The following is a 12,084-nucleotide window of genomic DNA, read 5'->3' as shown; positions in this document are numbered from 1 at the left end:
CCCAGTAATGGCAGGTGACTCTCAGTAATGTCAGGTGACTCTCAGTAATGTCAGGTGACTCCCAGTAATGTCAGGTGACTCCCAGTAATGTCAGGTGACTCCCAGTAATGTCAGGTGACTCTCAGTAATGTCAGGTGACTCCCAGTAATGGCAGGTGACTCCCAGTAATGTCAGGTGACTCCCAGTAATGGCAGGTGACTCCCAGTAATGTCAGGTGACTCCCAGTAATGGCAGGTGACTCTCAGTAATGTCAGGTGACTCTCAGTAATGTCAGGTGACTCCCAGTAATGGCAGGTGACTCCCAGTAATGTCAGGTGACTCCCAGTAATGGCAGGTGACTCCCAGTAATGGCAGGTGACTCCCAGTAATGGCAGGTGACTCCCAGTAATGTCAGGTGACTCCCAGTAATGGCAGGTGACTCTCAGTAATGTCAGGTGACTCCCAGTAATGGCAGGTGACTCCCAGTAATGTCAGGTGACTCCCAGTAATGGCAGGTGACTCCCAGTAATGGCAGGTGACTCCCAGTAATGGCAGGTGACTCCCAGTAATGGCAGGTGACTCCCAGTAATGTCAGGTGACTCCCAGTAATGGCAGGTGACTCCCAGTAATGGCAGGTGACTCCCAGTAATGTCAGGTGACTCCCAGTAATGGCAGGTGACTCTCAGTAATGTCAGGTGACTCCCAGTAATGGCAGGTGACTCCCAGTAATGTCAGGTGACTCCCAGTAATGTCAGGTGACTCCCAGTAATGGCAGGTGACTCTCAGTAATGTCAGGTGACTCCCAGTAATGGCAGGTGACTCCCAGTAATGTCAGGTGACTCCCAGTAATGGCAGGTGACTCCCAGTAATGGCAGGTGACTCCCAGTAATGTCAGGTGACTCCCAGTAATGGCAGGTGACTCTCAGTCAGGTGACTCCCAGTCAGGTGACTCCCAGTAATGGCAGGTGTCAGTAATGTCAGGTGACTCCCAGTAATGGCAGGTGACTCCCAGTAATGTCAGGTGACTCCCAGTAATGGCAGGTGACTCCCAGTAATGGCAGGTGACTCCCAGTAATGGCAGGTGACTCCCAGTAATGTCAGGTGACTCCCAGTAATGGCAGGTGACTCCCAGTAATGGCAGGTGACTCTCAGTAATGTCAGGTGACTCCCAGTAATGGCAGGTGACTCCCAGTAATGTCAGGTGACTCCCAGTAATGGCAGGTGACTCCCAGTAATGGCAGGTGACTCCCAGTAATGGCAGGTGACTCCCAGTAATGTCAGGTGACTCCCAGTAATGGCAGGTGACTCCCAGTAATGGCAGGTGACTCTCAGTAATGTCAGGTGACTCCCAGTAATGTCAGGTGACTCCCAGTAATGGCAGGTGACTCCCAGTAATGTCAGGTGACTCCCAGTAATGGCAGGTGACTCCCAGTAATGGCAGGTGACTCCCAGTAATGTCAGGTGACTCCCAGTAATGGCAGGTGACTCCCAGTAATGGCAGGTGACTCCCAGTAATGTCAGGTGACTCCCAGTAATGGCAGGTGACTCCCAGTAATGGCAGGTGACTCCCAGTAATGTCAGGTGACTCCCAGTAATGGCAGGTGACTCCCAGTAATGGCAGGTGACTCTCAGTAATGTCAGGTGACTCCCAGTAATGGCAGGTGACTCCCAGTAATGTCAGGTGACTCCCAGTAATGGCAGGTGACTCCCAGTAATGGCAGGTGACTCCCAGTAATGTCAGGTGACTCCCAGTAATGGCAGGTGACTCCCAGTAATGGCAGGTGACTCTCAGTAATGTCAGGTGACTCCCAGTAATGTCAGGTGACTCCCAGTAATGTCAGGTGACTCCCAGTAATGGCAGGTGACTCCCAGTAATGGCAGGTGACTCTCAGTAATGTCAGGTGACTCCCAGTAATGGCAGGTGACTCCCAGTAATGTCAGGTGACTCCCAGTAATGGCAGGTGACTCCCAGTAATGGCAGGTGACTCCCAGTAATGGCAGGTGACTCCCAGTAATGTCAGGTGACTCCCAGTAATGGCAGGTGACTCCCAGTAATGGCAGGTGACTCTCAGTAATGTCAGGTGACTCCCAGTAATGTCAGGTGACTCCCAGTAATGGCAGGTGACTCCCAGTAATGTCAGGTGACTCCCAGTAATGGCAGGTGACTCCCAGTAATGGCAGGTGACTCCCAGTAATGTCAGGTGACTCCCAGTAATGGCAGGTGACTCCCAGTAATGGCAGGTGACTCCCAGTAATGTCAGGTGACTCCCAGTAATGGCAGGTGACTCCCAGTAATGGCAGGTGACTCCCAGTAATGTCAGGTGACTCCCAGTAATGGCAGGTGACTCCCAGTAATGGCAGGTGACTCTCAGTAATGTCAGGTGACTCCCAGTAATGGCAGGTGACTCCCAGTAATGTCAGGTGACTCCCAGTAATGGCAGGTGACTCCCAGTAATGGCAGGTGACTCCCAGTAATGGCAGGTGACTCCCAGTAATGGCAGGTGACTCCCAGTAATGGCAGGTGACTCCCAGTAATGGCAGGTGACTCCCAGTAATGGCAGGTGACTCCCAGTAATGTCAGGTGACTCCCAGTAATGTCAGGTGACTCCCAGTAATGGCAGGTGACTCCCAGTAATGTCAGGTGACTCTCAGTAATGTCAGGTGACTCCCAGTAATGGCAGGTGACTCCCAGTAATGGCAGGTGACTCCCAGTAATGGCAGGTGACTCCCAGTAATGGCAGGTGACTCCCAGTAATGTCAGGTGACTCCCAGTAATGGCAGGTGACTCCCAGTAATGGCAGGTGACTCCCAGTAATGGCAGGTGACTCCCAGTAATGTCAGGTGACTCCCAGTAATGTCAGGTGACTCCCAGTAATGGCAGGTGACTCCCAGTAATGGCAGGTGACTCCCAGTAATGGCAGGTGACTCCCAGTAATGGCAGGTGACTCCCAGTAATGGCAGGTGACTCTCAGTAATGTCAGGTGACTCCCAGTAATGGCAGGTGACTCCCAGTAATGGCAGGTGACTCCCAGTAATGTCAGGTGACTCCCAGTAATGGCAGGTGACTCCCAGTAATGGCAGGTGACTCCCAGTAATGACAGGTGACTCCCAGTAAAGTCGCCCGTCACGTGATGCTCAAAATGTTCTGTTACACATCTTTTTCTTTTTTTGTAAGTTGTTTCTACACAAAATATTTCCACAAAATATATATGAAGCATTGCAGGATAACTTGTAACAGTTTGGTGCAGCACTTGTTGCTAAGACTTGACAGTTAATACCAGTTTACTGCTTGTTTAGTGCTGCCCTCTATTGTGTCTCGCACATCAGTCTCTCCTGGCTCTTATCGTCACCATTTCGCCACTTATTGACACCCTTTCTTTTTCTTCCTCCTCCTCCTCCTCTTCTTCTTCTTCTTCTTCTTCTTCTTCTTCTTCTTCTTCTTCTTCTTCTTCTTCTTCTTCTTCTTCTTCTTCTTCTTCTTCTTCTTCTCCTTCTTCTTCTTCTTCTTCTTCTTCTTCTTCTTCTTCTTCTTCTTCTTCTTCTTCTTCTTCTTCTTCTTCTTCTTCTTCTTCTTCTTCTTCTTCCTCTTTCTGTTTTTTATATCGTCTTTATTCTTCCTTCTTGCTTCTCAGTCCCACATATCCCTTTAACCCCCACTTTTCCCCCTCAATTCCATTTGTCATACAGGTCAGTAATTACATGTGAATCATGGAGAGTAGAGGAGGGAGAGAGCGCCACTGACCACAACTTGGGTAATCATCGATTCAATCTTTATAACTCAGTCCTTATAATTTTTTGTTTTTGCAACCAGAAGTTTAAGACAGTAATTTGCAAATATATAGCATAGTCTAATAAACGTGGAAACAATAAAGCAACAATTAAAATGACCACTGAATCTTTCGGTTTCAGGCTGAGTGCTTCTTCGGTGTGATACCAATATTTTCAGCATTGATATGTTATTATGTATTCCTCACGTGAGTGCGTGATAATGACCTAAGTATTGTTTACACCCGATCTACAAGCTGGAGATAAGCCTTCAGATTATATTTCCATCCGTAGTGGTTTATCAAGTCGTGACCTGATAACCCAGGACGGACCGAAACCTTGTCTAAAGATTTATTTTTAATTTGTGGATTAGTTGTGAATTATTGAAGTCACAGTAATGTAGCTTCCATAGGTTAGTTGTGAAATGTTCCAGCCATAATATTGTGACTTTTATTCTATATAGTGATCTCTAAGACTGAGACTTGACAGGTTTTCCATTGTGAACCTGACGAAGGGAGACAGTCTATACAACCACGGGATGCGGCCGCTCATGTACTCGTGCAGGGAGGCGGCGCAGCACGGGGTCGGCTGGAGGCGCTGTGCCACCAACATTATCTACTTCAAGAACCATGACAGGTGAGCAACACAGACATTGTTCTTACTGTTACAATAACCAGGGGCAGCACAAGGTGTAAGCAGACTTCTCTTTATTCGTCGCCCTACCCGGGAATCGAATCCCAGTCCTTTCGCATGCAAGCCGAATGCTTAATCAATGAACTGCTTTGTTGTTCTGATTAGTAAGTCACGGATAAAGAGACACAGATGCAGTATAATGCGATCCTTTCTCTCGCCCACTGTGTGGGCGAAACGTCGTGAACAAAGGTCGCATTTTGTGTCTCCATCGATATTAAAATTGAGGTTTGATTATTTCAGCAGTGACAACACTTGTTACGACAGTGATGATGATGGTGAAGATGACGCCCCCTCCTACACCCTCACCTTCAACATCACCTTCCCTCATGACCACGACACACTGTACATCGCTCACTGCTACCCTTACAGCTACTCTGATCTGCAGGAACACCTCCTCTCCATCCAGGTGAGTGTCAGTGCCACAAGCCTGCCTTCCTGCCCTGGTAGCGCCAGTACCACAAGCCTACTTTCCTGCCCTTGCAGTGCCAGTACCACAAACCTACTTTCCTGCCCTAGCAGTGCCAGTACCACAAACCTACTTTCCTGCCCTGGCAGTGCCAGTACCACAAGCCTGCCTTCCTGTCCACACGCAATTCTAAGCCTCCAAGTCAAAATATTGTGGTCCTTGAACAAGCATTCACTCCCTCACAAAACCATCCTACTATCACGGTTCCTCCATCACTGCCTGAACGATCCTTACATTCGTGGTGATGTAGCACTTGTGTGTACCAATACTGAGTGTTCAGTCACCTGGCTAATGTTCATTCTCCATTACTCTTTATATTATTTCACTTAGTACATCGTAGAACATGGCGCGTAAGAATGAAAAATGGGAGTCAGACCCTATGAGATTAAACTATCAGAATTGAAAATATCCACCAAGGATTAGCTTTAGTCTAGTTACCCCCTTTTCATCTGGTGTGCATTACAATAGTATTATACACTGGTATACCTCTTTGTGTATGCCAGTGTTGAGAGCTGAGATTAGAACATTATCCATTAACAACTGGGTATTTGGGTGCACAGAGGCAATGGGACAAGATTTGGCACTCAGATCAGAGAAACAGTTGTTAAAATGCCTCATCTCCGTCATGCGTCTTGCAGAACGACCCCTTCAAGTCTAGTGTATGTCGGCAGCGTGTGTTGTGTCGGTCTGTGGCTGGGAACCCTGTCTATCTTCTCACCATCACTAGTCCAGAACCAGAGGAAGACGGCAAGGTCAGTACACTCTTCTACATATACACTCTACCACATGTACACTCTAAAACATGTAAAGTACACTCTACCACATGTATAGTACACTTTACCACATGTACAGCATGGCCGTGGCGTTCTCTAGTTTCTAAGCCGCCAATATGACCCGTTCCCTGATCAGTTGCTTGTGAACTGTTCCACTTACGGTGCTGTAAGTGTTATTCTGTCATGTTTACATTGTATTACATACATTTTACACGGTAATGAGAGATAAACAAGATAAATGGGATACTTGCCTGAACCACTGAACCATTGATCACATAGCCATATCACTGCTGCTCTCTATCTGTCCACTCAGAGCAGTATTAATTCTTCATATTCATCTTGTTGGTCCTTACTGCAGAGTTCAACTTACATCAGATTGTGTGTTTTAATAATATTGCTAGAATTACAGACAGTAAGTTCTGATTACTATACATGGTTCAGATTACCAATGTTTTACCAATATATATATTACCAATATATTACAAATGTATAAATTCTTATTACCATAATAACGTACTCGCTTTTAATATGGACTTTTAGATCATAAATTTTATTTTTTAGCTGTGACTCACTTGTTCCTGTCTAGTTTTAAGCTTGTGCATGCTGGACACTCTAGCGCGTACATCTCAGTACCTCCTCCATACTCTACTTCCATCTCTCGCCTGTATTTTTACGTCTAGATCATACTGAAGCGTGGTGCTGCAGTTGCAGGGATGCCTCCTGGCTCTCCCTGCTCCGAGCCCACACGGCATCTTGTTTACACGATTTGCATCAAAGATAATGCCAAACCCTTGAGTGAGAGACGTACTACATATAAATATCAAGCTTGCATATTGACAACGTTTTAGCTTTGTGAAGAACTTTATCAAGTCACGAAGTAGAACGATGTCACATATAAGTTTGTTTGATAGATGAATGTTAATACATCATCGTAAAATGACGCTTTTGCATCCAAACAACTGTATATATTGTGACACAGATACTAGTTGTAGTAGTAGGAGAGTTCTTTACTGTTAAAACGTGTCACCATTGGGCTTTCTAGAGTACCAATGAAGAACTTCACTGCTGATAGTGTCTTATGCACTTGTTCTACGCCTCCAGTTAGCATCAATTTATATTGTGTTGTTTTGTTGCTTGACTTTCACAGAAGAAGCGAGCGGTGGTGCTGACGGGTCGGGTCCACCCGGGAGAGACACCTTCCTCGTGGATCATGAAGGGGGTCCTTGAGTTCCTCACTGCTGACAACCCCAAAGCTCATGCAAGTAATCGGTATTCAACCCACACTGTCAACACCAATGCTCATGTAAATCACCAGTACACTACCCACACTGTCAACACCAGTGCTCATGTAAATCACCAGTACACAACTCACACTTATCATTGCTGGTGTACACACACAGAGTACCGTTTTAATTTTTCCACGATTGCTTGTTTCACAGACTCTCTGGCCACACCTCGTCACTACCCTCATCCACATCTTCCTGTCTAGAAACGACATTGATTAAAAATGCTTACAGATATATTAGAGATAAATTAAGGGATGCCGCTGAAAGTAACTGTCCACTGTATCATCAGCAGGAAGAGTGACTGTAGTCTGTTGTTGCAGGAGCTGCGAAGTCAGTTCATCTTTAAGGTGATCCCCATGTTGAACCCTGACGGTGTGATCGTGGGCAACCACCGCTGCTCTTTGGTGGGACGGGACCTCAACAGACAGTACAAGATGGTTGTGAAGGAGATGTTTCCAGCCATCTGGCACACCAAGGCCATGGTCAGGAGGTCAGACGCACACGCGTACACACACACACACACACACACACACACACACACACACACACACACACACACACACACACACACACACACACACACACACACACACACACACACACACACACATGCACACATACACACGTATACACATACATACGTATAAAAACACACACATATACATACACAAACACGTAGACACATGAAAACACATACATACACCCTCACAAACACAATTTATCAGCCACGGATACGATACATTTTTTAGTAAAACAAAACGTTTTCAACGGTTCATTAAAATTATATTATTACAAAAATTATTTCAATAAAGTCCACTTTACATATGTTGTTAATGTTATGTTAAATTTAAATATACTTTTTTATCATGAGTAAATTTACATGTGAATATTTTGATTAGAGTCGAATTTTTGTTTTTACCTCACTGGTTGTTTCTTACCAGGTCACGGTGACCCAAAGTAGAAAACTCATTCACCATCATTCATTCAATCGCTTTCTTGCTATAAGTGTACTGACATCACAGTTCAGATTACCTCTCCGACTGCATCATTCACACTTATCCTTCAGAGTGTAGCCACTGTACTTTCCACCTCCAGAACTGTAACAGCCCCACCCCTTTTCATTATTATTATTATTATTATTATTATTATTATTATTATTATTATTATTATTATTATTATTATTATTTAGTTCGTGACTGAATGAGGTGGTAACCTTGTGTATCCTGGTGGCAGGTTGATGGATGAACACGGTGTGGTGATGTACGGAGACTTCCACGCACACTCACGCAAGCACAACATCTTCCTGTACGGCTGTGAGAATCGTCGCAACCAGGACAACCACCTGAGGGAACAGATCTTCCCGCTCCTCCTCCACTACAACGGAGGTGACAAGGTATAACGCAGGTGACAAGGTAACGCAAGTGACAAGGTAGCGCAGGTGACAAGGTAAAACAGGTGACGAGGTAATTAAGGAGACGAGATAATGCAGGTAAATACGTTTAAGTTAGTCTAGGCAGGTACACATCATCTGGGTAAGGTTTTACAAGTATAGTGATTGTTATTTACGCAGTGTGCGTCATGTGGGTTGGAATATCATGAACGCTGTGTAAATCCTTCCCTAACACCCCCGTCAACACGCTGTTACACCACCAATCTCTGTATATTGTCCTCTAACAGTCGAATAGAGAGGTGACTTAAATACTGGAGACAGTGGAAGCAGTGGAGAAGGAAGTATGATGTGTTTCGACAGTATCATGTATCTTACTCAACTACTTGTCGCTATTGTGTACCATCAATATAATAACATGTCTTACAGAATATCGATGGCATGATCTTCAGAATCATTCTTTAACAAAACTGGATGCATGAGTAATATGCTGCTCCCCTGTTCTGTGTGATAATGTTACAGTGGGAATAAACACTATATTTCCCTTGTCATATTCCCTATTCTATGTGATAGCTTCACAGTGGGATCAAACACTATGTTTCCCTTGTCATATTCCCTATTCTGTGTAATAGCTTCACAGTGGGATCAAACACTATGTTTGCCCCTGTCATATTCCATCACACAGGATGAGGAAGGTACATACTGAGTATTGAAATCTGTCAGCCTGAGCTAGGAGACTTCAGCAGGGCGGTGAGGATATATCAAGTAGTTCGTAACAAGAGTAGCAGACCATAACTCTCCGGTGTTTGGTCTCCACAGTTCAGTTTCCGGAGTTGCAAGTTCAAAGTCCATCGATGCAAGGAAGGCACAGCCAGAGTTGTGGTATGGATGATGGGAGTCCTCCACTCCTACACCATGGAGGCATCCTTCGGCGGGGTCTCCGAGGGCCCAAGAGCTGGAACACACTACAATATCCACGACTTTCTTTCCATGGGACGACAGTTTTGTGAGACGCTCTTCGAGTATTTTGATCCACAACCCATCAAGGTAATAAACCACGAGAGTATAATGAACACTGATCACTGCAACCAACCAACCAACCAACCAACCAACCAACCAACCAACCAACTAACTAAGCAACCAAATAACATATAGACACTACAATGCATACTAAAATTAATACTGTCATCTGAAAAGGGGCATCACACTGAGTTCCTTTTCAATCTGCTTATGAGGGTGCTTACCTAGTTATGATTACGGGGGTCGAGGCTCATTTCCTGGCCCCTTGAGCTTCTCGAGCACTCAGTCCAACTAATGTGTTATTGTCTACATGTGTGTTGTTTGTTATGTCAGTCACTGAGTGTATTTAATGTTATTTTTATAGTTTTAGTGAACAATTCTTACTTCACTTTAGTAATGTATAAAATAAATTAACATTTTCTAGTCGCTTCTACTTAGTCATTACAACTATTTTTGGTCAATATTTACTCTAGCTGATAGGAAATATGAGTCACTATGTAAATTCTCCAACAATAAATGGCTTATGCATTGGTAATGTTTATATTTTATGCCTGATGAGCAGAAAACCTTTTTTGGTGACCACCAAAAACAGATTGCAACCAAATCTCACCTAACCTTGATTTTGAGTTCATTGCTAGGTTACATTACACATATAACCCGCACATAGGAGAAAAGAGTTTGTTCATGTATTGTTCCAGTCACGGTATTGTGCCTCTTTTTTTTTTCTTTGTTCTTTAATGCTAGGTTAGGTTAGGCTGGATTACTTTTTTTTTATTATCCCCCCAAAAAAACTTTTTTCTCCCCAAAGGCCAAAATATTACTGTCTCCATTGCATTTACTTAATAAATAACCGAACAGCCAGAGTAAATTTTGATAATAACCTCCTCGATAAAAAAAAATAACTTTTTTTTAGCATTTTGTCCACAAAAAAAGATGTTTTTGTCTAACTCAGCCGAACATCTCAAGTTAATATTTTCTCTACTTTTTAGGCTGTGTTTTTTTTTTATCTGAGATGGAAATCTTTTGATGATATATTGATTTTTTACAAGGTCTCATATATAATTTATTTTTCCAACTGCCATCTTGGAAATATAATTGACGGTAAGTTATACAAAACTCATATTAGGCTGTTGTTGACTGTAGTGATGCAGACGCTGACTTCACTGATTAATTAATGGCTTTCATCATTTTGGTCGTGTTGGCATGAAGATGCAACGGAAAGAACGGATCTTTAATAAGACAATGTTTAGCTCATGGTAGGGCTTTACCAGGCTGCGAATGACTTAAAAATTTTCTTCCGGTGAAAATATATTCGACATTTTGTGTTGTCACACTCACACTTTAGAGTCCGCCTTCTCAACTATTATGGCCCTGTTTACACTGGAAGCTGAATATATTGCCCAATTATAGACACAGTGACTCAGATTATTTATATATTTTATAATTACCATTTACATATTGATAAAATATGAGGGACTCATTATTACCGTCTTGACAGATACAAGGAGAAGCTGAGAAATAAACTGTGGTCAAGGCTTATCAAAAAGGGCTCTAACGCTGATGAACCAGCCTCCATTGACTTCAGGTGGGTACTGTATTCGTTGTGTTGTATTGTATTTCATAAACCAGCCTCCATTGACTTTGTGTTGTGTGTTGCATTAAGAGTAGGAACTACTGAAAGTTTCAGCCCACGTCCATTAATTACTGTATCAATATTTTCTTAAGCCTAGTGAAGTATTCGCACATTCCTGCCAATACCTCACACAAAGGTGAAATAGAATTGTGACAGGTGTTACATTCACTTCAGTTATTGTTACTTTATATGTCCCTCATGTAATAGTAAAACAAATTCTGATTACAACGATTATATTTTAACATTTGTCCTCCCCGGGGACACCATACCCGGGTATGGAGACTATTTCTGGAAATTAAACCTTTCTCGGGTTAATGCAGTCTGCTGTATATGTTTACTCCCACATAATAGGGTCTGCGTGGCTGTGTTATGAATGTACAATACCAGAACTCCTAATAGGACTGTTTTAGTAACCTGACCCAAAGCACTTTTTTGTTTCATTTGTGATTTCATAGCGTTCCAGAACGGAGCGAAACGTAGTCCAGTTTCAATTTCCAGTTAATGAGTTGTGAATTGCTCCGGGCAGGGCACTGTGACTTTCATTTATATAGCCAGGGGGTATTTTATGTGGTAAAGGAATGAATGTCATGCTTCAATTAGAGCAGCAGTCCCTGGCGGCCCTCCCCAGGATGTTAGATCCTTGAAAACTAGTAATTCTTGATGGGGCTAACGTTGTAATGTTATTGTTGTGCACAGCGAGAGCAACTCGAGCAGCGGGGACTCTGATAGACAGGCAACACCAGTTAGGCTGAGGAAGAAGAAAGTGTTGAGAAACACCAAGAAGAAGACAGGAACGGGAGGAAGGAGCAGTGTAGCGCAGGTGGTGGAGAAGGTCACGTCACAGATGAGGATGGTAAGACTCACCACAAGTTTTGTCTAACACACTGCACCAAGTTAATTCATAGTAATGTGAAGACACTGAAGGGGTCATGGGTAGTGTGGTGGAGGTCCCGGCAAGACAACTCAGTTTGCCAATACAGAAGTCTAATAAACACTGATAAGTTTAACAAACAAACGAACGTGAAGGCATAATACGGAAGATAAGAGGAATGCTCCATATTTCGGCATCACACTGAGGCTCT

At 43.8% G+C, this 12,084-nt stretch overlaps 1 protein-coding gene across 4 annotated transcripts in view; it reads left to right on the top strand.

Moving 5' to 3' along the window:
* Positions 1-12,084, top strand: part of LOC128687375 (uncharacterized) — an 82,586-nt gene that overhangs the window by 57,287 nt on the left and 13,215 nt on the right. For all 4 annotated transcript variants that reach the window (XM_070092661.1, XM_070092660.1, XM_053774818.2 and 1 more), the window contains 9 exons: positions 4,234-4,380; positions 4,678-4,843; positions 5,542-5,655; positions 6,824-6,934; positions 7,283-7,452; positions 8,196-8,355; positions 9,169-9,396; positions 10,875-10,954; positions 11,699-11,855. In XM_070092661.1, coding sequence (XP_069948762.1) covers positions 4,234-4,380; positions 4,678-4,843; positions 5,542-5,655; positions 6,824-6,934; positions 7,283-7,452; positions 8,196-8,355; positions 9,169-9,396; positions 10,875-10,954; positions 11,699-11,855 — 1,333 coding nt within the window. The remainder of the gene's footprint in view (positions 1-4,233; positions 4,381-4,677; positions 4,844-5,541; positions 5,656-6,823; positions 6,935-7,282; positions 7,453-8,195; positions 8,356-9,168; positions 9,397-10,874; positions 10,955-11,698; positions 11,856-12,084) is intronic.

This window comes from Cherax quadricarinatus, chromosome 40, assembly GCF_038502225.1.
Source record: "Cherax quadricarinatus isolate ZL_2023a chromosome 40, ASM3850222v1, whole genome shotgun sequence".
NCBI classification, from domain to species: Eukaryota; Metazoa; Arthropoda; class Malacostraca; order Decapoda; family Parastacidae; genus Cherax; species Cherax quadricarinatus.
Note: the sequence above shows the minus strand (reverse complement) of the source record. Positions and strands in the feature narration are given on the sequence as shown.